This window comes from Ictidomys tridecemlineatus, chromosome 8 (genome assembly GCF_052094955.1).
Source record: "Ictidomys tridecemlineatus isolate mIctTri1 chromosome 8, mIctTri1.hap1, whole genome shotgun sequence".
Taxonomy (NCBI): Eukaryota; Metazoa; Chordata; class Mammalia; order Rodentia; family Sciuridae; genus Ictidomys; species Ictidomys tridecemlineatus.
The window spans coordinates 97124125-97151545 of record NC_135484.1 but is presented as its reverse complement, the minus strand read 5'-3'; the positions used below and the strand labels follow the sequence as shown (position 1 = coordinate 97151545).

At 34.5% G+C, this 27421-nt stretch overlaps 1 protein-coding gene across 4 annotated transcripts in view; it reads right to left on the bottom strand.

The window, feature by feature from the left end:
* The window catches only part of Hmgcll1 (3-hydroxy-3-methylglutaryl-CoA lyase like 1), a 157856-nt gene that overhangs the window by 81163 nt on the left and 49272 nt on the right, over positions 1–27421 (bottom strand). For all 4 annotated transcript variants that reach the window (XM_040282831.2, XM_078019857.1, XM_005318543.4 and 1 more), the window contains exons 2-3: positions 19898–19978; positions 19585–19692 (exon numbers count right to left, since the gene is read on the bottom strand). In XM_040282831.2, coding sequence (XP_040138765.1) covers positions 19585–19692; positions 19898–19978 — 189 coding nt within the window. The remainder of the gene's footprint in view (positions 1–19584; positions 19693–19897; positions 19979–27421) is intronic.

Below are 27421 nucleotides of genomic sequence, written 5' to 3'. Positions count from 1 at the left end.
GAGGCATATAAATGTGGTGTGTGTGTGTGTGTGTGTGTGTGTGTGTGTGTGTGTGTGTGTTTGTGTGTGTATGCATGTGCATGTATTATATAAAAACACATATACCATAAGTACAAAATAACACATAACCATGTCATCTGAAATTCCAGAGAACATAGATAAGGAAACATTTTTCTTTATAGCTCAAGCTCAAATAATGACAAAATATTTAAGCTACACCTTATTTATGTCATATGTAAATCACCCAGGAGCCTATTTTTTAGTGGAGCAATACTATTCATAGTATTTGAAAGTATTCCAAATTTTTCATTGAACAAAGTTATTCATATAGATAGATAGATGTAAAATTCAATTTTACTTCATATTAAAATGGTCACTTTAGAGTTGAGGCAAGAGCAAATGTTCCATGTCCCACTGTATCTGGTATCAAATATATGTAAATATACAGGGAAAACAAATTTTTAACATGTATGGAACTAACTAGTATGCAGAATATCCATTCAAATATTATACACATAAAGTTGTAAGAGAAACAGTTTCTATTAATACAAAAATCAAATGAAAATGTTTTTCTACCAGAATGTTTTGTTTTTAATTTTTATTAAAATCACAGAAAATGGAATAAGCCAAAATCATGTGTGAAGTTCACAAAAATGTAATTATTCTTCTAGAAAGAATATATCTCTGTATAAAATTATATATCACAAAATATTAGATTACATATTAATATGACATTACCAATAATGAGTTATTAAACTGATATTTTTTTCTACTCTTTCAATAAAACTATTTTGTCAATAGTTCTGGAGAATAGACTGAATCATCTTTCTATTTTCCCCATAGAAAATCTTATAAACTATTGTCATTAGAAAAGGGCAAAGATATACAGTTAAAAAAAAAAAAACTATGGGAAAAAATAAGTAATCTCAGACAATTCAAGTTTTCAAAGTACTTTTGTTTGAGGTATTTATAAATATTTAACTTTAAAATTTTATGATTTCATGAATTCCTTTTTTAAATTAAAAACTAACATTGATTTTCCCATCCAATTTTATATTTGATATTATAGATTCTTTTTCAAAAAGCAGTGTCTTTGTAAATTGAGCTGCTATAAACATTGATGTGGCTGCATCACTAGAATATGCTTATTTTTTAACTCCATTGGGTATAAGCTGAGGGGTGGGATAATTGGGTCAAATGGTGGTTACATTCCAAGTTTTCTAAGGAATCTCCATACTGCTTTCCATAATGGTTGTACCAATGTGCAATCTATCACCAACATATGAGTGTGCCTTTTTCCCCAAATATCCACTAACATTTATTGTTACTTGCATTCATGATAACTGCCATTCTGACTGGAAAGAGATAAATACATGACCAATGCAATTCCACTTCACATACAATCACAAGAATGTGATCAAAATTGGAATGGGTGGCTCTCCATGTACATATAGTATGTCAAATACACCCTACTCTCATGTATATCTAAAAACAATAAATTTAAAAAGAAGAAGAAGAAAGCCAAGAGGAGAAGGGAAAAAGCAAAGGTAGTATCTCAGAAATGTTTTCTAGGAATTCTTTGTACTAATGTCATGCACCTTCTAATAAGTTTGAAATTATCAAAATAGAATATTTCTAAAAGAAAACTAAATTTTTAAAATTTTTTTAAAAGTAATATCTTTGCATACATATCCAGGAATAAATTTCCTTGCAAGTGGTTGGTCACGTGTCTCCTATTTATTCATAGATTTCAGCCAGAGAGATGGCCCTGAACTGTCTAAACATATGATTTACAAAGAGCTCAGCAGCTGCTTCACTGAAGTGACAAGGCAGAGACAGTGGCCAACTACTCCAATACTGAAAGCTCTCCAAGATGAGGCCTACTTCATATCTTTCCAGAAATACAATCCTGAAAATACAATCCTGAAATAAGAAGGATACTGAGTCATACCTTAAGATTGTTCCTTGAAAATTTTCATATTTCCTAGTTCCAATGCTTGTGATGGAGGTATTAAACAGGAAGTTAAGTTATCAACAAAAGGAGGAGGAGAACATAGAGTTAATAAGATGGGTTTTTGAGTAGCACAATTAATAATGACATCTTTTTCTTTGGGAGGGGTGTACCAGGAATTGAACCTAAGGACACTCAACCACTGAGCCGCATTCCTAGACCTATTTTGTATTTAATTTAGAGACAACTCACACTGAGTTGCTTAGTACCTCCCTGTTGCTGAGGCTGGCTTTGAACTCGAAATCCTCCTATCTTAGCCTCCCAAGCTGCTGGGATTAAAGGCATGCGCCTTCATGCCTGGCAACACGGACATCTTTTAAAGAAGTGCAGAATCATCAAACAGAAAAGTCCCTGGGTATGGTATTTGAGGGTTCTCCATGTCCACTTTTTACAACTCCACCATCATTTAAAACGAACCTGTCATTGTCAGAAGAGATTTTTCCTTTACTGCAATCCATAGACTTTGTCTCTGCTGTTCCAAGCCAAGCACTGTATTAGGGAATCAAGAAACTAAACAAAAATATAGATAATCTAAGAGGCAGAAATAAAAGTGGGAACATTTAGAGGCTGAGAGACTTTAAAACAGATGTGGGGTGTAGGAAATTTTGGAAAATAAGGAAAGAGGACTTTTAAAAGTCTTGTGGTAGGATATTAATTGGCTCCCTTTTAAGGTACTATATGAAGCTCAGTAAAAATATATTGTAATTATTTTTAACTATTTTGACATTCTGAGTGTACCTCTAAAACATTTTAATTATTGCCAAAGCAGGATCCTGTGAGGTCCTGAGTTTTATTTTAATTATGTGTAACTGAAAGAATTAAGGTTCTTTATCTTGTTAGCTAAATTCTGTGTATGATTCAGAGTTATTAAGAATCAAAGCTGGAAATCTATTAGAAAAAAAAAAACCATTCCTACAAAGAGGAATACTCATTGTAGTCTGTAGCATTTATTACCAGGTCCACTGTGCTTAGTAAAGTGTTCCTCAAACACTAGTTTGAGGACTGCTTGGGTTGGAATTTTCTGAACTGATTTTTAAAATGCTATTTTATGTGCTATACCAGCCCCAAGAATCAAACTATGAGTATAAACTGGAAATCTGCATATTCAGCACGTTGCCTGGGTAATTAATATGTGTGATCGAGAAGAGTCTGCAACTCCTTCCCTAGTGAGAAATAAAAATTTTTGAGTAGGTTTGTTCCACAACCCACAAGGACCTAGAGAATAAGATTGCATTTTATCTCATTCTGCATAAAACTCAACTCAAAGTGGATTGAGGACCTAGGCATTCGACTACAGTCCCTGTGCTAACAGAAGAAAAAGTAGGCCCAAATCTTCACCATGTCATCTTTGGAATTGACTTTCTTAAAAAGATTACTAAAACCAGGAGGAGTAAAATCAACAAGCAATAAATGGGATAGGATAAAACTAAAAAGTTTCTTCACAGCAAAGGAAACAATCAATATTGAAAAGACCCTACATAATGGGAGAAAATCTTTACCTACATGCAGATCAGATAGAGCATTAATCTCCAGAATATATAAAGAACTCAAAAACTTAACACAAAAAAATACATAAATAAATAGCCCAGGCTGCGGTTGTAGCTCAGTGGAAGACTGCTTGCCTAGCATGTGTGAGGCATTGGGTTCCATTCTTAGCACCACATAAAATAAATAAAAGTCCATCAACAACTAAAACGTATAAAAACAAAACAAATGGGGAAGGAACTGAACAGACACTTCACAGAAAAGGAAATACAACTGATCAACAAATATATGAAAAAAAAAATGTTCAACATCCCTAGTAATTAGAGAAATGCGGATCAAAACTGCTTTAAGATTTCATCTTACTTCTGTCAGCATAGCAATTATCAAGAATACAAGTAACAATAAATATTGGCAAGGATATGGGCAAAAGGTACACTCACACATTGCTGGTGGGACTAAAAACTGGTGCAACCACTATGGAAAGCAGTATGGAGACTCCTTTAAAAATGTGGAATGGAACCACCACTTGACCCAGCTATCTCACTCCTCTATACCCAGAGGACCTAAAATCAGGATACTCCAGTGATACAGCCAAATCAGTGTTTAAAGCAGCACAATTCAAAATAGCTAAACTATGGAACCAACTGAGGTGCCCTTCAACAGATGAATGGATAAGGAAAATGTGGTATATGTACATGATTGGATATTACTCTGCCTTAAAGAAGAATAAAACTATGGCATTTGCCTGTAAATGGATGGAGCTTATGCTAAGTGAATTAAGCCAATCCCAAACAGCTGAAGGCCAAATGTTTTCTCTAATATGTGGATCCTAATTCACAATAAGGCAGGGGGCTTGCTAGGGAAGAATAGAGGTACTTTGTATTAGACCAGAGAGGACTGAAGAGAGGAAAGAGGGCATGGGGGTAAGAAGAGTAGTGGAATGAATCAGACACTATCACTCTATGTGCGTATATGATTGTATGACCAGTGTAACTTTACATCATGTACAACCAGAAAAATGAGAAGTTATACTCCATTTATGTATGATGTGTCAAAATGCATTCTACTGTCATGTAAAACTAATTAGAACAAGTTGAAAAATTATTTTAAAAACTTGCGTACAAATGTTCATAGCAGCATCATTCCAAAATGTAGAAATAACCCAAATGTCTTCAACTGATAAATGAATAAATGAAATGTAGTATATAAAACAATGGAATATTATTCTACAATGAAAAAAATCAAGTAAATGGTACCTGCTGCAAAAAATGAAGAAACCTCAAAAACATTATGTGAAGTAAAAGAAGTCAGAAACAAAAGGCCATGTATTGCATGCTTTCATTTACATTAAATGCAAATCTATAGAGGTAGAAAAGACATTAGCATTCTCAAGAAGCTGAGGGAAGAAATAGAAGGCAAGCAATTACTAATAGGTACAGGACTTATTTGGGGGATGATGGAAATATTCTAAAATTTATTGTGATTGTTGCACAACTCTGGGAACGTACTAAAATCCATTAAACTGAAAGAAAATAAAAGTTTTATCTTATGCTTTGCTATGAGAATCATCAAGATAAAGAGTGTTATAAATAGGTCACACCACTCTCAACATGTTGGACATTATGAAATTGGTATGAGGTTGTATCAGACACCCAAGACCACTAGAGAGCCAAAGACAACATTACATCAAGGTTATCCATTCCCCTGCTAGAGCCCTATTAGCTACAGACCATTCAACAGTGCAGAGAAGCTAAGTCCTCAAAGATATTGAGAATTCCAAACTCCTCGTAATCTTTACCAGAGCATCCAATTCTTAGAGAAATGCTCCCAGCTCATCTGTAGCCATACCAAAAGGTTTACAATGCTACATCATGCTAGTTCACATCTCTGATCCTCCATATCACTCCATCTGCCTAAAAATCATTCCTCCCTTTCCCATTTAGTTAATTGACTTAATCTTCCATTTTTAAACCCAAAAGCTCCTCTTCTAAGACATTTTCAAAAATTAGCTTGATTTAGATACTTTCTACTTTCATAGGTCACTATCTGTTTATCAATGCTCTTTTATCAAACCTTATATAATTTATGTTAATTTATGTGTCTTTCTCCCTAACTTATCTGCTCCTAAAATACCTTGCATAAAAGGAGCATTTTATAAATGATTATCTAATTAAAGGTCATTTGTGCCCCTTGGTTTCAGCCCTTTACTCTAGTTTGAATTAACTTTGAATTCAGTTCAATGTAAATTGTGATTCTTTTTCCTCCATTAATTGCTCTAATATTTTATTGCTAGTAATAACAATAATAATGACTAAGTCACATTTACTTTATTCTGAGCTAGAGGTTAGGTCTATGTGTGTTGAGTTTTTTATGTGCTCTCTCTTTAAACATTTTTAATTATCCAATGAGTGAGATGGTTTCTGAAGAAGAACAAATAGATTTAGAGATATAAGGAAGAGGAAAGTCACCTAGCTAGTGAGTGGAGGGGTTGGTCTGAAGTTCAAGTCCATCTGACTGTAAAGTGTATAAACTCCTTGATAAATACATCTTCCATAACTTCTATATTTTCATTTTGGCTACTGCTAAATAGTTTGTGTATCAAAATGGCAAAAACAAAACTTGTTAAAAAGAATTCAGGTCAAACAATTTAGAGGCATATTGTATTATCTAAATAATAAAATCTACTACCTAATAAATCTAGTACCTTTAATTTAGACTCATCATCAAAATTATTGGGGTTTGGAGGTTCAGTCCATGGTCAGCTGTCTTCAGGGCTTAGGTGCACAAAACAACATGGTGAGAGAATGTGACAGAAGAAAGCATCCCAGGACATAGTAACAGGAAGCAGAGAGGTCCCTTCACCACAGACAAAATATAAACCCCACAGAATATAAACCCCACAGTTACTCCCCCGATGACCTACTTCCTTCAGCTATATCCCACTTGCCTACAGTTACCAACCAGTTAATCCATATCAGTGGATTAATACACCCATTAGTCTATACCTCCCATAATCTAATCTTTCACCTCTGGATATTCTTTCATTGTCTCACATATGAGCTTTTGGGGACACCTCATCATCTAAACCATAACAGTAATTGAACACATTGATAAGATTAATCCTAGGACCTGGGGAGGGACCTAAACAGATCTGTTCCCATCTATATCATGTATTGAGGTTCAACATAAGATTCTATCCAAGGTAAAAACAAGAAGTTTCAGTGATTAATAAAAGTTTGGAAAATAGCATCCTTTGTGAAATTTCCTATCTTCCATAGTGACATCATCATGATAGTCCAGAAATTTTCTGAAATACAGATTTATAGTATCTATAGTATTGCTTTGCCTTACCACATCAGAAATACTACCAACAAAAAAATTGAAGTCAACTAAATATGTCTTATTCTTGGCATATTCATAATATTTCTAGGCGAATCTGTGTCTCTAAGTTTTCTACTTAATAAACAATCTTAAATTTTGCCAGACAATAGACTTAAACTCATGGACCTATAACCTTATAGTATGCTAAATATTTTTCAAAAATATTTGTAAAGGATGCTTTGCTTTTGCCCCACTACCAACACCATAATCCAGGACAACATTCATATTTCTTCAAGATAAGTAGACACTGTCAGGAGTTGTTTGTCTACCATCTCCACTGGCCAGATTAGACATAACTGATGGTATTACTTTCTGTATGCAGGAGTACATCAGGAAAGACAGATACAGAGTATGCAATTTTTTTCAACACATGCCATTGATCAATCTAAAAATGTAAATAATGTGGTTTCAGACCCTATAACTCAAACATCAATTTGAGCAGTAATTCCTCTTAATGGTAACATTCATAAATTCAGTAATGAGAAAAAATGGTTCTAACAGTATCTATCCTGACTATGATGGGTGAAAATGCTCTGGCCAGCTATGCATAGCACTGTAGCCTGGGTACTATAACCCTGTCTCATTCACAGACTCTTTACACAAATTCCATATATCTTAGCCTCAGTAGCATAGAGGAAATCTTGGTCTGCTTGAAGAACTAAGACAGTTTTAATAAATCACAGTCTTACAATAATAAACACAGGAAATCTCTGGAAAATTGAACATCCAGTTTTTTGTTTTTTTTTTCTTTTCTTCCCCCCCCCCCCCTTCCCAATACTCTGTCTTGGCTGCCAAAGCTAAAATGGTCTGACACTATACTCACAAAACTTCTTAAGTCCAGAAGCCTGAAAACTAATTTGGTCTGGTGTATGACTTCCTGTACTTCCTTTTTCAACCTTACCTTTGTTTACCAAGGACGCCTGTACTGCCCTCTCCTGGATGCAATGCCTGTGCTCCTTATTAAGAGAGACCAAGCCACTGAGAGTCTTCCTGTAAACACAGGCATTTTAATCCTAATCCACCAAGGACTACAAGTACTCATTTTTAAATTATACAATAACCTCAACCTACCCAAATGGATTTGTGGGTTGCAAACTGAGAGAGGAATGTTCTGGACAGGGAAACACAGGTCATTTTATTCAATAACATTTTCCAGTTTCCCAAGATAAACATAAGCACTATACATTAGTTATTCTTTGTTCAGGTCAATGCCTTTTGCGACAACCCTCCTGGTCTTCCCACGTCAAAACAATCACATTCCCAACATCATTCTGAAGTAGGGGCAAGAAGTCTCAAAGCTCCCAGTATAATTTTCTTCCCACTCAACTGTGCTACCTCTCATATATTATGCCTTTGTGTTCTATAATAACATTGTAGTTATTTTCTTTACATGAAAGCAGAAGTGAATTTTAAAAGACTGGATCCAACTGTACTCATTCTGTACTGACTGTAAATGGAGTTTCCCTTCTATTCTTAAATGCCCTTCTTCAAGCCAACTCTAAACATTATAGGTGGCTACAATAATGAGAAAGAGGGTAGACTTGGGTTGTAAGAGGTGGACTAACTCCCTGGAAATAAAATACTGACAATGAGAAAAAGCTGTGGCAAAAAGTATTTTATTGCCATGAAAATCAACACCATCACTGCAATAGCTTGTGATTTAGCCATGATATGAATCCGGAGATCTCTGAATAAATATTGCAAAAGGCAGAAGAACCTCAAAGGTTGGCCAGATGCCCAAAGATAAACTGCTCAACACATTCAAGGGCTTATTTGATTATAACTCATTTAAAGATATTCAATGGATTTTTAGAACACCTTTGTATGAGTTTTAACTATTTTAGTGATTTTATTCCTATTATTCATTTTAACTTTTTAACTGCCTTGTTAGGCATACATTGTGGTTATTGTTAGCAACTTCCTGTTATTCAATTTTTGAGTCCTACAAAGAATTCAATACAGATGTAAATAGAGACACAATAAAAGCAATGAATGAGAGAATGAATAAACGAAAAGGATCCAAGACAGAGAGATTAAAATACTTTACCAAATCATATCATAAAATGAGTAATGTTCAGGTCTCAGATTTTCTGTTGCTCCATCAGAAAGCACACGTTAAATAATAGATATAATGATGTCCCCAAAAGCTCAGGAAGTCTGCAACTTGGAGGTTGTGGGGTAGGGTGGGAGAAATTATTATACTTAGACGACAGGTAATACATTTCTTAGTATAAACTATAAGCAGAATTCAGTGTAAGAAACATGCATTTTTAAACTAATGATTGTGCTAAACTTACCAATAGATCTCATCTCATAGATGTAGAAGGTCATAGTAATTAGGATTAGTGCTATGAAGTTATTAACATGAATTTGCTTCAACATACTGATATAACAAAGAATGTTTAACTATAGCCTATAAGCTTTTTAATAGCAAATTAAATTTTTCAAAGGCATTATGAAATTCTTCAAAAGAATGTCCTCTATATTACTATGAAGAATATCTAAAATCAATAGGTGTTACAAAATATTCTATTATTCTACAAAGTAATAATCCAAATTAGCCTATTCAAGAGAAATGGATAGATATTTTAAAAATGTAAAAGAGTAATAAAATCACATGTTTTATAAAATGTTTTCTATTTATATATATACTGGAAGGGAAATATACTTATCTGTTTTATTTAATCAAATTTGTAAAAAAAAGTAAAATATTAGCATTTATAAGTTTCTTAGTGTGTATATTTTAAAATATAACATTTATCTATTGTCTAATGTGATTTTGAATATATATTACATTTAACATTAAGATTTATTTCTCTCTTTAGTCCATATTACCTCTATATTTTCCAGCAACTTAATCAGACAATTGTAGATTGATATGCATGTATCTAAAACCAGAAAAACTACTTTTTATTTTTAAAAATTACTTAAAAAGTGAAATTCTTTATAAATATTAGCAAAATTCATCTTTTAAAATCATTATCTATTTCTAAAAACTGGTATAATGTGTTTATTTATAGTGCTCAGTATAGAAGGGTCATGAATTCTTAAAAGTCAGTTCTACTCAACGTACTCAAAACTGGTGAGCAAATTGGACCACATTAACACCCTACTGTTTTATATTTTAAACCAGGTTTTGAGTAATGAATGTGATTTTTCAAGTGAGCAAGTTGTAACTATGTCACATTGGAAGGACTTTAGTTCCCCCTCAACTAGTCCTTTGGGCACACTCTGTGTCTCCCAGAGTAGATTGCATTTAAGTGGCTTAGCAGGAGAGACATCAATGGAATGAGTTTCTGCTAAAATAAGATCAACAAACTCAGAGTCCTGCAAAAAAGACCATTAAAATGTCAGAGTCAAGTCTTTCTGGGCCAAATGGACCTTTATTTGGCTCAACATTTTATACAATTATATTATACAGAGCTCTCAAATGTTAGTGCATCCAGATAGCTCTACTAGGGACCAAAGTTTAAGAAAGTTTTGGTCAGAAACAAAAGTGGAATTTTAATGTAGTCCAAGTGACTTTGAAAATTTAGTTATTTTTTTAATGGGTAAACTTATAGAAAATTTAATGAAAATAATAAAATCAATAAAATTGAATAAAAGATGAAATAAAATATTTTATTCTAATATTTTGCTTTATACTCTTACAAGTCTAAGAACAAAGAAAACCAATTTGTTAATCAACATGTAACTGATCAAACAAATTTATTGAAAAGTAGTTCAAGCTTGGCATAATGAATCTTTTAATATATTTGTTTTTAGCCTAATGTGAGAAAAGGCCAAAATACATTGAAATTACATGTTCTTCTTGAAAAAAAATCTAGCCAATAAAATTGCTGGCATTATTGTTTTTAATTATCAGCTTTGCTTTTTCTTTGATATGGTAGTAGAACAGAAAAAGTCATTGTTAAATGCTGAGTAGTACCAAACAATGTTAACAACACATTTTTTTTCTTATTTTATTGTATACTATCCTCAAACAAGTTCAAAGACAGAAAAAAAAATGCTGTTTTCCCACCTGCCAAACTTTTGTTCATATTTCCATATTATGATGTAAGAGAAACAAAGGGTATTTTAAACTTTTTTGAATATACTTCAGGCAATTGCTTACCCTATGTGAAAACAGGAGCAGGGATAAAATTATACAATGCGGCAGCTTTAAAATATTGCATTTGAAGTTAATTATTGCTTTCAGCCAAGCATAATAGTGTACACTTTAAATCTCAGTGACATGGGAAGCTGAGACAGGACGATTGCAAGTTGGAGGCCAGCCTCAGCAACTTAGCAAGGCCCTAAGCAACTTTGTGAGACCCTGTCTCAAACTAAAAACTGAAAAGGGCTGAAGATGTGGGTTAAGCACTCCTGGGTTTAATCCCTGATACCAATAAAATAAAATAAAATAAAATAAACTTAATCATGGCTTTAAACTCATAAAAGATGAAGCAACATCCCTCTCCTTTCTTGATCAGAGAAATATAGAAATTGAGATCATCATTGTATGCAGAAATGTAGTGAGTCCCAAATGTTACTTACTATATAAGTAACATTTGCACAGGATGTAAATCAACTTTAACACCATAATGTAGACAATGTCTAGTTTAATATTCAGAATACACAGTTATTTTCATGTAAAAGGAGAAAATTGCATATTTTGACGAACATTTTAATGTCACAACTTAAAATAATGCAGGGTCTGTGCTAAGATCAACAAAAATCTAATTACTACTTTTCATTTCTGGAGTACAATAACTTGTGCTCTGAAAATAAAACACCTTCCTCACATTTTTTTTTTTCTTTCAAGAATAAGTAAGCAATGTAAAAATGTGAGTATGTAACAGAAGTGAGTCTGTATTATGTATTTGGGGAGTTCAAAACCCAATTGAGTCGAATGTATGAAAGATGATATGTCTTGAGCTCTGTAATGTTTTGAACAATCAATAAAAAAATAAATAAATAAAATAAAATAAAATAAAATAAAAAAAAGAATAAGTAAGCAAAAACCTAAATAATGTAAGGCACTGAACTGAGTCATGTGTCACATGTGAGATATGAGAGGTGGGTTACAGTAGATTCTCTGTAACAGTGTCCATCCAGAGTTGGGACATTAATGACCAGGTCTCATGTGAAAGACATAGCTTCCAAAATACATGGAAACCATATATTCCACAGCAATTTGTGCAGCAGTGTGTGCTCACTGTTTTCCGGATACGTTGCAGGGGCTTATTGGGTAAAAGAAAGAAACTGTAAGCTCTTAACTTTGCCCCTTTACTTTCTGGCTTTTTCCTTCTTCCTTTCTGGCAGAAGAGTTATTTCCCCTCCTGTAGTATTTCCCTCTCTAGTTTGGGCTATTTGTTTGGAAATAGGTGTAAAGGAAAAGTCTGGCTTCACTTCAGGACAGAAATAGTTATGAAGGCACATGCCAATGACTCTCCTTCACCAGTTTCATCCTAGATCTACCTTAACTGTAAATGGGGATGAGAAAAATGCAGAGGGTCCTTGATGCAGGGTTTCACTCTCGTGTTGTCTACACAATACCTCTCCCTCGAATGTTCAACCCAATCTCATTTGGGGGAAAGCAATTTTGTAAAGGGAGTTGGTAGGAGTGCTGCTATTATGTGTTCCATCTAAGTGAGAGGCTAACTGGACTCATTTCAAAAGCACTGGTAATCATGGCAGCATTAAAATATGTGTTGCTTGGAATTTAGGCATTTCAGAATGCTGAGCTTGTTTCTCTATAAACTGTATTTATTCTTTAATTATCAGTAAGGAAAAAAACCCCACATAATTAGGTTAATTGCTAGTCCATTTAAAAGAAAGATTTTAAAAAGTGACCTTGAGCCACTTGCCCTCCTTCCAGAATGCCACACTTCAATCAAACAGTGGTGCCTGGCTGGCTCTGGTGGCACAGGCCTGTAATCCCAGAGGTTCAGGAGGCTGAGGCAGGAGGATCGCAATTTCAGAGCCAGCCTCAGCGAAAGCAAGGTGCTAAGCAACTCAGTGAGAATCTGTCTCTAAATAAAGTACAAAATGGGCCTGGGGATGTGGCTCAGTGGTTAAGAGTCCCTGAGTTTAATCCCTGGACAAAAACAAAACAAAACAAAACAAAAGGTAGTGCTTTTATCCTCCCTGAGGCTTTGGGTAAGCTTTGTCACTGTTTCTGATAGATCATGGAAAGGTAATGCTGTATAATTTACAAGGCTTGATTGTAAAATGAATACCACTTTTGCCTGCCTCTTGGAGCACTCATTTTTGGGACTCTGAGCTATATTATTAGATATCCAAAAAGAACAAGCTGTGATAAAGTCCAAACTATCCCATCAGGAACCTTGTGAAGAGGCTCTGAGAACATGAAGAGAGGTGCCCAGCCCGTCCCCATTGCCCCATCCACCCAGCCCCATCTGTTCAGCTCTGACTGCCATCTGTCTATTAGTACCTGAGAAAACTCTAGAGTGCCCAATTGAGCTATTCCTGAATTTTTTATCTACAAAAAAAAAAAATGAACATTGCTATGTTTTAAGCCACTAAATTTTGGAATTATGTGTTATGCAGACAATAAGAAGAACCTGATCAATTTTAGTAGCTCCCAGGGGTATGTGGAAATTGTACATATTTGAAAACACACATACACACACACATGGACACTAATACAGAATATAAGTCACAAGCTATATACTCAGTGGACAACCTTTACACCTGTTGAAGCAATCGGAAGGGTCTACAGTTCATTCTGTTAAATATTAGGAACAAATTGAGGTGACAAATAGTATATGCTTATTTTCTGCTTTCTTGACGAACTAATGTATTTTATCTATATGAATATAATTCTTAGAGCAGAATTTCCCCTATTTACATTCAATAATCATCTAAAGTCATTTACAAAAGCACCTAGCTTCTTCAGTCCTACCTTGGGACCAAATATTGAACAAACAACATTTATCTGACATGCAAGAAATTCGATATGCTCAAATAGTTTGAAAAACAGTATAATATTTAGACGTAGTTTCTAAATAAAATGTACAGTTAAAACTCTTAATATAAAGATTTTAAAGGAAACAGAATTATTATGTGCACCTGGACTTGAACTCATAGAAAAGACAAAGATATCCTAAATAAAGGATATTCTTGGTGATTAGAAATGGTTGGTTCCTGAGGCTGACTGAGGTCACTAAACAGATCCATCTCTATTATACAAATACATGGAAGGTCTAGAGGTAACAAGATAAGACACTGACAGGTCACAATACAGCTTTAACCTCCATGGCAGCATCTTAGTGGGCATTATAAAATAGTGTATTAAGCAGATAATTTAGTATTCCAAATCAAACTCCTTTGGAGAAACTTTGGGTCAAGTCTTGCTCCCTTTCAGCCAGTGTCCCACCATTCCCTCCCCTCATCTGGTTAAAGGGATTCCTGTAATACCAGAAAATAGGTATCAAGATCCTGGTAAATTTTACCAAGATCTTTTGTATATTGCTGGTAGGGCCAACTCACCTGGGCTATATAATGCAATGGAACCCTCCACAAGGATTCAGTTGCTCAGACAGCTAGCTGTGTCTTATAAGCAAACAATCTGGGGCTTTCTGACTTCTTTCTCTTTCACTCTCTTTCTTTCTTACACACACACACATACACACACACACACACACACACACATACACACATCATATTCCATTACATTATCAATTTCCTCTCTTCCACACACCCATGTTCTTCAGAAAGGGCAGAGTCAGAAATGACAGGACAGGACTTGTGAGCAGAAATTACAGCCTCCTGCATCTCATCGATGTAAATTTAAACCTGAAACCAATAAATGTGCTTTCATTGCCAATAAAGAACTAATTGTACTACACACTAAAAGGAAAATAAGGAAAAGTTACACATTCCTTAGGCTAACTAACATGTGCTTAGGCCATATTTACAGTGTTAGAATGACCTGTAAATAATTGTTACTTTTCCTTCTACTTTTGTCAACCTAACGCATTTCTAATCCTGCTGTTAAAACTTGTAATCTATCTATTCAAATAGTTGAAAATTAATTAATCAAGGATTAAGTATTTATGACTGAGCCTTTGCATATGGAATACATAAAAATAGGATGTTGATACATTTAGTAAATTAAAGATGAATGTAAAATTCTAGATCATGTTTTAAAATTACTCCATTTATAACAATTTAAACATCATAACTACTAACAGCCACATTCCAAAGTTCAAGAAGCCTATCTATTTTTATAAATATGTTTTAATTCTCTATTGTTATTGTATATTCCATAGAAGTAAAGGGCTACCTGGACTTGTTTCAAATTCTCTTACATTACATGTCACTCTAAAGAAAACCTTTTTCCAGATAAGTTGTAAAGAACATGTATTTTTTAATGGCAGGTATTTTATCATCTCTGGCCATTTAGATTATAGGTGTGGGATCCTGTTTTATATGGCACCCTGCTACCTTGGAAATTCTCTTTTAGCTGTTTCAGTTAGAAAGTCTTTGCCAAACAAAACAGTAGGAGGGAAGCTGTAAAAAAAAAAAAAAAAAGCCTCAAAATGCTAAAAAAAGAAATAAGTGAACAAGCAACAATGTAAACACAAACTAGAGTAATATTCCCATGACCTACATTTGATAGGAAAAAAAAGAAAAAAATACATAAGATGTAGAGAATATCTATTTAAAACAACGCACATTTGCCTTTAGAAACAAAGTTATTCAGACACTATTATGAATAAGCTATTGTACTACAATAATTATGTTAAAAATCTCAGACCTCAGATATTATTTTAAGGTAAAGGTGTCTGGTCTATGATTTTCTTCTGAAATGAGAATGATATAAAATTTTAAAAGAAATTTTTTTAAAAATCAAGCTCATTGAAATCTAAATAGTCAAATTGTACAAATAGATTATCCTCAAGATTGCCTTTTGAAAATCACTCAGTTTGTTATGCAGAAAGTGACTGGTATGACTTAGGAAGATGAGTCCCATATCCTAGATTCAGACTCACTGCTCTTTTGCAGACATGTGATTCATTTACATCACTTCTTTTTGGTTTGAAATACATATAAACCAGATGAACATTAAAATTAAATATATGTTAGTATGGCCATTATGGAAAACACTGTGACCATGCACTCCAGACTCTGGGTATTCACATTCATGGACCATTTGTGTGTCCTAGTAGCCTCCTTGCAATCCCCCTGTGCTGCAGGCACCACTGCTGGGATTTCTGAGGTTCAGAGAGGTTAAGTTGCTTACTCAAAGTGCAAGGCAGAATGCAAACAGGGACACAGTTTTAGATGCATTTCTCCTCATCACAGCTCCTCTAGAACTATGTGGGGAAATCCAATCGCTTATTTGAAAATACCTTGAGCCTAGAAAGAGTTCATTAAATCTCAGTAGGTTAAGTCCCAAATTCAACTCAGGACCAAACTCAGAATAAATCATGTGATTTTATAGTCCTATCACATGTATCTATTTAAGGGAGGCCAGGAGGCATTTTCCAGTTACTGCTCACAGGAGACTGCCTTTCCTTTTCTTTTGCCCATCTTTTCTCTTCTGTAGGTGTGCAAGAAAAAGTATGGCCTTTAGAAAGGATTCCAGGCTCATCTTTTTAAATGCCCTCATAGATGGGTCTGAAGAATAACCCATCAGTCAATGTTTACTTTTGCATAATAACAAAATATGACCATGAGAATCATTGTCAGGAAGAATATTTTATCTTCTGCTGAGGGGGAAAAACAATCTTGAAGAGGATTAGCAAAAGTTGATATTTGAAATATTCATTGGTTAATATTATCAAGAACTGTCCTCTTTCCTAATCCTAATTATAAAGTTAAACCAGCATATCATGTGAAGTGAGCACAGACAAGAAACAACAGCAACAGCAACAAATATCAAGTAAATTCATAAAGACTTACAGATGGAAAGGATTTTCACTCCCTTACAAACAATGACAGCTAGTGAAACAATGAGAATTTTGCAAAATAAAAATCTCCAGGAAATATGCCTAGAATAATCAACCTATTTGTTTACCTAAGGGAAATATGTATACCCTTAATTATGTAGGAATAAATACATGAATAAAAATGAGTCACTTGCCCATACCAGATAACTGAAAGTAATACTTTATTTTTCTTATAAGGCTGATTCCTTATTCATTTCACAATAATTTCTTGTGCACCTACTTATTATATCCCAAGCACTGGGGATACAATGATGAGTAAGACTCCTGATCTTCATAATGCTCATGGTCTAGGTAGTAGACAATTGGAGAATACTTAAAAAATACAAAGTGACAGTGGGATAGAGGAAAATAACTGCTTTGAGGAGAAATAAAGATAACTGAAAAGCGACACATCAGTGAAAAACCCATTGCAGATTCTGTTACCTCAAATGCATTGTAATGAAAAGGACTTTAACATTTTCACATCATTCTGTAATAACTGCTGAAAAATGCAGAAATTGAGATGAAAATAACAAGTGTCTATATAAATGGGTAGGACATGAAAACCAGGAACAAGGAACAGTTTGGTTTAGCAAGATCTTCAGTAAAGTGAAATATAGTAATGAAGTTAAGGCTGAAAAGAAAAAGAGGCTGCAAATGGAGGACTTGAATAGCAGACCAAAGTTCCCAGGCTCTTTAAATTCTGATTCCAGTGCTGTCCTCTACCTATGCTTAGGAACATCATTTATGGTCAATGAAAGTCTTGTTTACTAATATGAGATTGAAAAAAGAGACAAGTATAGACTACACCGGGGAATAAGAATTCTAAGAGTCAATAATTGTTATCAACTGGATGTTTGAATCCTCCCAGAATTTATGTTGAAATCTTAAATTCCATTGTATTAGCAGGTGAGGCTTGGGGAGACTTTAGATGATAGAGGATATAATGAGATCAATGTTCTTATAAGAAGAGACAAGAGAGAACTTGCTTCCTTCTTCTTCTGTCCAACATATGAAGATACAATAAGATCACTATGTACAAACTAGGAAGTAGGTCTTCCCTAGATACCATCTCTGCTGAAATCTTGATTTTGGACTTCCCAGCCTCCAGAACTATGATAATTCCTTCACCCGAGCCATCAAAACTTGTGTATTCTATTATAGCAGCCCTGACTACAATAGCAATTGAGTGAATAAAAAAGAGAGTCCCTTGAAAATTAAAGTCCAAGATTCCAAAGGGAACACTTCATATACAGCAAGGTGGACACTGTGAGCTTGATTTTGAGTCCAATGAGTTTGAGGTGCCAGTGACACATTCAGGTGAAATATATTAGAGATGGAAGGATTACAAGTATTGATTTGCACTCATCTTAGAGGTGGGTGTTGATGTAGGAAGGACAGTCAAAGAAGAGAGCATAGGGAGAGGACAGCACTGGAATCAGAATCTGAGCAGAACCTGAAACTCAGTCAGTGGTCATGAAAAGAGTGAGAGAGGACAGGAAGAGAGTACCTAGGGGAGTAAACTAAACGAAAGAGTAGAGAATAATGGAAACCAGGGAGTGGGATTAGAAATCATCAGTGAAATTAAGTAATGGGGAGAGACTCTCCATGTTGGAGAACAGGCCCTGGATTAGGAAAGGAAAGGGCTGTCCTGGTTGCTAAATGCTACTTGTGTTTCAAAAAGTAGAATCCATTCTCAGAATCAAGGACTGTTGCCAAACACCTGAAAACTCTGGATAAAGCTCTATTATCTTATCAATTCTCCAGAGAAGACTATGGATGACTTTCCTCATCTCATCTTTGATGAATTTCATGTCTTATCTCTAGCAAATGTAAGCATTGAAAGAATCAAAGTTAAGGGAGCATATAGCTATTTCTCATCCTTTAATATGAAATTCTGTGGGACAGTTCAGGCCACTTATCATCACTTCCTTTTATCAGATGAAAAAAATAAAGCCTTAAGTTTTTTTTTTTTTTATGAAAGCTTTAACGTCCTAAGAAATATTCAGGTTATTTATAAATTAAGTCATAAAATGATAAATGGAAGGCAAGTACCTAAATTTCTATTTAAGAGCTTCAACTTGGACTCATTACATTGGGCCATATGTTAGTGTGGGATTAGTACTGAGTTCCAAGGTAGATTTTAGGATTCAATTCATATAAATAATTCCATCAAAGGGGTTTTGCTTTAATCATATCAGGGCAAGGTTAATTCTCTGTAATAGTATGGAAAGTTAGTGTTTTAGTCAGCTTTTTCATTGCTGTAACTAAAGGACCCTACCAGAACAACTGTAGAGGAGGAAAAGTTTATTTGGGGGCTCACAGTTTCAGAGGTCTCAGTCCATTGATAGTAAACTCCATTTCTTAGGGCTCAAGATGAGGCAAAACATCATGGTGGAGAGTGTGGCAGAAGGAAGCAGCTCACAGGATGAGCAGGAAGCAGAAAGACTCCGCTCTCCAGATACAAAATGTATACCCCATAGCCATGCCCACAGTGAACCACTTTCTCTAGCCACATCTCATCTGCCTCCAGTTCCACCTAATTAATCCCATCAGAGGTTAATTCACTGATTAGGCTAATGCTATAACCCAGTCATTTCTCCCCTATACCTTCTTGCATTATCTCACATATGAGCTTCTGAAGACACCACATCTAAACCATAACAGTTAGTAATTACAATCAATTATATCAGGTGAATGTTTATCAGAGTATTTACTAAATAATTCTTGTTAAATTAATGGTCTAATTAAGAAGCTGAATTTAAATACCTGTGGCACCCATTTGGAGGACACAAAGCTGGTTACTTCTATTACAGACAAGCCAGTTTGGGAAAGTCGATTGATAAATTCAATTTTTATGTCTGTAGGAACTATAACCTATAAAAACATAAAAAGTTAGTTTATAAGTAAAGTCACATGGGGTCTATTGTTGACAAACAGAAATTCACTTCCTAACTGAAAAGAAATGTGATTTATAAACTCAAGTAGCAAGTGAAAATAAACATGTCTTTAACATCCTAAGAAATGTTAATATTTAAACTGAGTGTTTGAAATACACTCAATAAAGCCAATATAAACTTACCTTTTCATTCTGCAGTCCATCCCTAGGCCCAACTTCCACTATTTTAACATATTCAGGGAGCCCAGATAACTGGGATGATTCCTGAAAAGCAAAATATAAAGACAAGAAAAATATAGCATTTAGATTGCCATACGTCTTATTTAAAAAGCTAAACAATTATACTATATTAAATAAAGCCTCATCCAGAAAGCAATAACAGTAAGAAATCAACATAATGATACAATCTAAATACCCTACTTATATTTGTAACATGAACTCATTTTTTCTTATAACTGCTTGATATTTTATGATTTAAATTCAAAAGAATAATTTCTAAAAATGAAATTGTGAAATAACGGATTTACCCAGGATCTAAAGAGCAAATCTGTTGAATCATTCTGCATATAATTATATCACCTTTTTTAAAAAGATTTCTTATTTAGTTGTAGATGGGCACACTACCTTTATTTTGTTTATTTATTTATTTATTTTTAATGTAGTGCTAAGGGTGGAACTCCGTGCCTCACACATGCTAGGTGAGCGTTCTACCACTGAGCCACAGCCACAGCTCCTAGATCACATTTTTCTTAAAATAAAAGTTAAGCCATTGTACTAGCAGATATCTGCCACACAGAGTCATACCAGCTGCCACCTGCAATTCACTGAACTTAAGTGTAGATTTGGTATTTTGGCTCATGCACAGAAAGATAAGGTTAGATATAAAAGTATGCTATTTGCTTCTCTATGTCACACAACAGAGCTACCACACAAACACTGCTTCCTGATGGACACTCACCTAGTGAACATAAGTCTCAATATCTTCCCAACACCCCAGCTCTAGCCCAATGTAAGAAATACCTTGTTCTACCTTTTGCCCAACTTTGAGGTACTAAATGGACTGGTTTCTGGAATTTCTGTCCCTAGACTAGGCAGGATGGACCTAGTTTAAAAGAGGCATCTGCCTTCTAAATGTATTGATTTAAAGGTTATTATTTAATACAAGAAAAATAGAAATAGCCTGTTTTGTATCACAGTTTAAATGACAAAGAAGCTACCTCTTATAGACTGTACCAACATAATCTCTTGGTACCTCTGAGTGAAGCCTTGGTAACTGATCATTAAGTTCTTCATGTGGATAGTTGGTAGAATCAACCCAGATTCACAAGACCTGTACCTTTCATCAGTAAAGACAAATTCAAGCTGATCAATTCATCTTGTCTCACTTTGTTCTTGTGACAATAACTGGCATACAATGGTGAAGTGGCTGTTTTGGATTCAGGATGCAGTTTTTGTCTACAACAGAAAAAAGGCTCACTGGCCCTTTTAGTGTTTAAAACTCTTACAGGCTTTATTACTATTCTGTGTTAATTCAGTTGAAGAACCCAGATGGTCGCTGATACAATGTTAACAGACCATCCTCTACAATTTCCCTAAAATGGGGCAATTTGTTAACAAAAATTAGCCAAGAAGGAAGACAACTCTCTTTTCTGCATCTTCTGTGCAGGTTATGATGCATAAAATTAACAGGAGGTGGAGAGTTAAGAGGGGAACATGAGTCCTCTGCTTTAGGTTCAGTTCTGAATGGTAGTCATGAGACCATGCCTAATTATGGAGTGCCTATAATGTCAACCCAGCAATTAAGAAAATGTATGGCATGGGAATATTGTGTAAAAGAGAGACTCATTTCTCTTTCTAGTCCTAAAATGGCAGCAATGAAACAAAACCTGAAACAAAACCAGGCAGCCTTAATACATGTGGTCTCATTATTGATGGTTGTTTCACAAAACTACATTTCCAACAGCAATTAGCTTTCAGCATACATGGACAAAGAGTATTTCTTTGTTTAATAGAAATTTTGACCCAAAGAAGGAACATAGTGTTTTTTAATGCTTGTGTACAATGAGTACAATTAAAGAGCTGGGTTCATTTCTCTGCATCAATGTGATAAATTTGGATAATTATTCACAGGTAGTATGAAGAAAACCAACACTATGGTCATTTAAGTCAAAGCTGAATGTGTGACCATTTGATAGGATTTTCGATTCTTCTTGAATCTAATGCTACTCTTCAGTCTTTCTAGACAGTTTGAATTAAGCTAGTGACCAAAGATATTCCCCAATATAATCAACGGATCATATTTATGCACAGTCTGTGTCACAGACTGCAATAGGTGCTGGGTGTATGCCAAAATGTAACCAGTAATAAATGGACCAATTAGATAGAAGCAGTAAGAGATGGTAAGGAAATTATGGAAGATGGAGTATCCGAAAAGAGGCATATTCTATGTTCTGATGAAAAGATTATTAATTCAGGCATTTATTTATTTATTTATTTATTTATTTTGAATTTAGGTCTGGGCTAGTTTACACTAACAAATAGCCACATTGAAATTAAGTGCAATTGTATTTACGTGTGTGTGTGTGTGTGTGTGTGTGTGTGTGTGTGTGTGTGTTAGTGCTGGGGATTGAACCTGGGTACTGTGCATGCTAGGCAAGTGCTCTACCACTAAGTTACACCCTCAGCCTCATGTGCTTATACAACATGAGGGATTTTATATTAATCATTATGTGTGAATCTGTGGTAGTAATGCTTAGAAAGAGATCAAAGGTCACCAAGAAAGGGCTCTCATATCACATATATTCAGTTAATATATGTTAATGCTGATGATAACCAGAGGACACTTAAATGTCTGGTGGGTTGTATTTCAGCAGCTGCACTTGGGGAACCTCAGAATTTCCTATTGGGCAGCAAGCATGCCTGCCTTTGCTCCAGCTGGATATACTATATCTTCCAAGACGCTTTGCTAGATGAAAACCTTTGATAGATAATCAAGGAAAGGCATTCATGCCATGCTACTAAGACATGCATATATGCAAGACAACAAAGAAGAAACGTTTTCCAACAATTACCACTATTAATATTCAAAAATATTTGTTTTCCTCAACCAAAACTCTAATACATTATCCAAGCTCTCATGTGTAATCTACTCAGAACCTCTACAGATAAAATTAAGTAATTTAATTTCTATGATCCCATAATACTTTTTAGAAACATATATTTTTTAAAATATCTGCAAATACTTCTTGCTTGCCTCTCTCTCTTCCTCTATTTCTCTTTTATTATGGGCCCATTTTTTAAATGAGTGAATTACAAATAATAAATGAATTAATACCTAAAACTTAGATAAGTAAGGCTAGTCTTTCATTTAGCGAGTACATTAGCCAATGTTATAATAGTTACTAGGTATATGAAAGGAATCATACAAAAATTCCTGCCCATAGCGAGTGAACATTTTAGTGGCACCTGGGTCTTCATGCTATCTTGAGACAGGAATGAGGGGGTACTTTACCTATACACTGAACATGAGTGAGTTATAAGTTACAAGGAATTGAGGTTTTAAAATATTAGGCTGTAGAAGTTAGTAACATAGTCCTTAAACAGGTCTATAGTCTAAAGTTTATTTTTATAACAGTAAAAGTCCTATGTTACTGAGCTTAGTGTATCCTGTTTAGTGTGCAGTACAGTATATGATACTAGTCTAACACAAAAGATGCATTATCTAGAGTGAAGAGTTCAAAAAGCTGTGTTATACAGCTGAGTGTGTGTCCACATTTGGCATCATATTTCTAATGGTTCACTTTCATAGAGCAACAATAAAAGAAATACTATCTTGCATTTATATGTTGTATTTTTTCCAAAGAACTTTTCTATCTCCATTTCATCTGTGAAGCCACTCTATTAGTAAGGCAGAAATGAAAGAGAGATTAAATGACTTTCTAAGTTTACCTTGCTAAATTCCTTGGCTCTGATTCTAGTTTTCTTTAAGATGAGATTAAATACATTGTCAACTATTGAATTTTGCTTGAAAAAATAGTAATGAACCTTACTTTTACATAAAATGTAAGTGTTCTGCTTTATTCACATTTTTCAATTGTGCATAAAATTAAAAGGAAGGCATAATTTGATGCAGAACTCTGAAATCGTGTGTGTGTCTGTGTGTGCACACATACGCAATACATACGTTTTCTAACAGTAATAATGGATGCCTTTATACAGTCAAACCTATTCATGGTGATAGGTGTCATTTCTTATTATCTACCCTAAAGTACAGCTTTTTTCCCTACACAACACTACCATAGTAGAAATTTCTATACCAGTTTATATATGTTCCACTGACTTCATTTCTTGAGAAGTAGTTTTTTGTGTGTAAAGTTGAAATATCCTCTTTCATAACCAGTATTCCCAAAGAGAATGACTCTGAGGGCCAAATAAAATGCTCCCACTACAGAGAAGAGAAGTGTGGATCAGGAAATTGTGTGATTTTCTTTTGAAATTAAATTGGACTTCTTGAGGGGGCATTAGATATCAGCTTTTCCAAAAGAATCTATTTTTGTCATCACATCTGAAATATGCACATGGTGCATTTTGTGGTAATGTTAAACTCTCTACACTCTGCTATTTGTTATTTCTTGGATATTAATTTCTCTTTTAACCCAATATAATCAGAAGCATGTAAACCATTATCACTGATAGAGCAGATATCCACAGAAACCTTGGTCCTCCAGAGTAATCAAAAGATATTTTTCTCCCTGGGTGATTCTTTGGAACCAAGAGCTGAATAAACAAAGCTGATATTTGAAACCCTATTTCCAGAATATCCATATTTCAGGGTTAATTCAAAGGCAATCTGTGGCAATTTAATAAGAATGCATTCAAAACCAAGTAAGTTTGTAATGCAAACTAATTTTTGTAATGTATTATTAAGGTACCTAATCCTCCATGAATAGTATTTCTTAATTTACCAGCTCAAAAGCTGAAGGAAAGTATCTGAATGCTTTTAAGCAATTTGGGAACAATCAGAAAGAAAGTAAAGAGTGTGCAATGCTTTGCTTCCCAACAACCATCAAAACAGTCAACGTTTTGACAGAGATTAAAAACAAGCTCTACAAACATGAATGTCCTATCTCTACATGTATACTAAGGTATATTTTTGGCACTTTATGGGAAACCAGTGTTGGGTGTCAGTGCAAATATACAACATAACTAAATATAAACCCCTTCTGTAATAAATTTTGTGAACCCTGGAAAAATCAATAGTAGTTACAGAAGCATAAGAATATTACCCAACAGTTATTTGCACATATGGCAGATTATAGAATGTAATAAAAGGATGAACAATAGAAAATCATCTAAATGTACTCATTATTTTTTTAAAAACAGGCTCTCAATGGGCAGCATATACATTCATTTCTCAGTTAAATTCCATTTGTAAAAAGTGGCTTGAGAAATAAATGCATATCTGTCTTTGATATTTATTAGTTAATTATTGCTTTATCAAAATCCACAGCTGTATTACAAATAAAACAAGATATAATGTTAAAAATAGAGACTATGAAAAAAGATTGTGAGGACAGTTTATAAAACATGAGTGGTAATAATATAATAGTAACCACAAAAAATGAGAGGAACTACTTGTAAGGAGAAACATTAAAGAAACTGGTAATGGTAACTTTTAATGCACACATTTAATGAACCACTCAACCAAAGAATTAAAATAAATTGAAAAGGCTTCCAAAAAAGACTCTGGGTGTGGTGGCACATGTCTATAATCCCAGTAGCTCAGGAGGCTGAGGCAGAAGGATCATGAGTTCAAAGCCAACCTCAGCAAAAGAGAGACAATGAGCAACTCAGTGAGATCCTGTCTCTAAATAAAATACAAAATAGGACTGGGGATGTGGCTCAGTGGTTGAGTGTCCTTGAGTTCAATCCCTAGTAGCTTCCCTCCCAGAAAAAAGAATTCCAAAAAAGAAAACCCTTCTATGCTTTGCTAGAGCATTGATCCTGCATATCTAGCTCTGCTTTTTTAAATGGTATTTGTTATTTACATTAGTTTAAGAAATAAAATTATTCTTTATTTGTGGCAACTTAATAATAAAATTAAGTTTATAAAAAATTAACCAACATGATCTATATTTGATTAACATTATCCTTATCACTTAATTATAGTATAAGGTAAAAATGAAAGTGCCAATTAAAAAAATAAGACTAAAATTTTGATTTGAAGGATTTAATTTCTGGAAAATTTCTTTCCTCAATGTCTTTGCCAATAAAACATTTTTACCTGGTATGCTGACATCGTTCCCAAAGTTTATTTTGGAAGCCACTAAAATTGCTTTTGCATTTTGCAAATTCATAAGCAGTCAAATTGATTGAATATATACAGATGATAATTTAAATTGGGTTGCTACTACTATTGAGAAAAAGCAATTACATTGCTGCTCATGATCTTTTGATTATACCATATTGTCTGTATAATAACAGCAAGTTGGGACATCACATCCAAGATGTCCTCAGAGTTTTCAACTTTATAATATACTCTCTTAGACATAATAAAACTATTAGATTCCATTTAAATTTTGAATAAAACTGTTCAACTCTTAATAAATTTTCTCCATCAAAATACTTATGTAATGTCTATTTTCTGATTGGCTATAAAATATCAACATGTCTGAGTATTTGCATGCTTATAAACATTCTACAATTTTCTCAGAAAAATAACAAAACTACATGTGATGTCTTATATCACACAATATTTAACCAGTTTTGGATATTTGTTAGGGATGAGTTGTTGAGTAATAAATGTAGCAGAACAGGGGCTTACAGAAATACTCCCAGGTGCTAGTAAACTTAGGTAAAGTCTATCCCTGGGAAATTTTGATGATTATTAGTAGCAGACTATTGTGGGTATGGTGAAGTGGTGCTCAGACACTCCGTGCAGGACTGAAGCATTCCCAAATGCTAGAGTGTTGGCAGTATTCTCCTTTAAGTAGCCCATCTCCCTAGCTAGAGAAAGCCTCCTTGTCTAAACTCATGCCTATGCCCTGTGATCATCCAGTGGGTAGTTGAAGAAGGAACAGAAAGGCCTAGCCCCTTTGCTTCAGGGTAGTACAACTTGAAGGACTACAGTATGGGCTCCAGAGAGCCTATGTGACTATGACCTTTGTTGTGAGCACATCAGACTTCAAATTTCTCCTCTGCTAATCCTGTATTCTTCACTACCCCACAGGTATTGAATCCAAGGGCAATAATTTCCTGCAAACAACTCTTCATCCAAGAATCTGTTTCCTAGAGAATCATACCTAAAATAAAAATTGGTGTCAGAAGTGATCTGAAGAAAGAGTCTGTAAAATGGGATTGAGGATAATTTGCTGACCAATTTCCACTTATTTCATATCCTTGAAAATAGGTGGGATATTGCTACTTCCCGATAGCCTGTAAACATAGATAGATATTCACTGGTTCTCCATCAGGACAATTTTGTCCCCCAGAGGACATCTGGCAATGTCTGGAGACATGGTCTCTTGTCACAGTGGCTGAGCTCTACTACATGTTTAATGGGTAAACATGTTGCAGTGCACAAGTCAGGCCTTCCTAACAAGGGATGATGGTTGTGGCACCCTGATCTGTACAATCAAAATAAACCAAGGATAAAGTGGACCAGTTAGTTGAGGTGAGCTGCCTCAATAAGCCTTGACCTCATGCTAG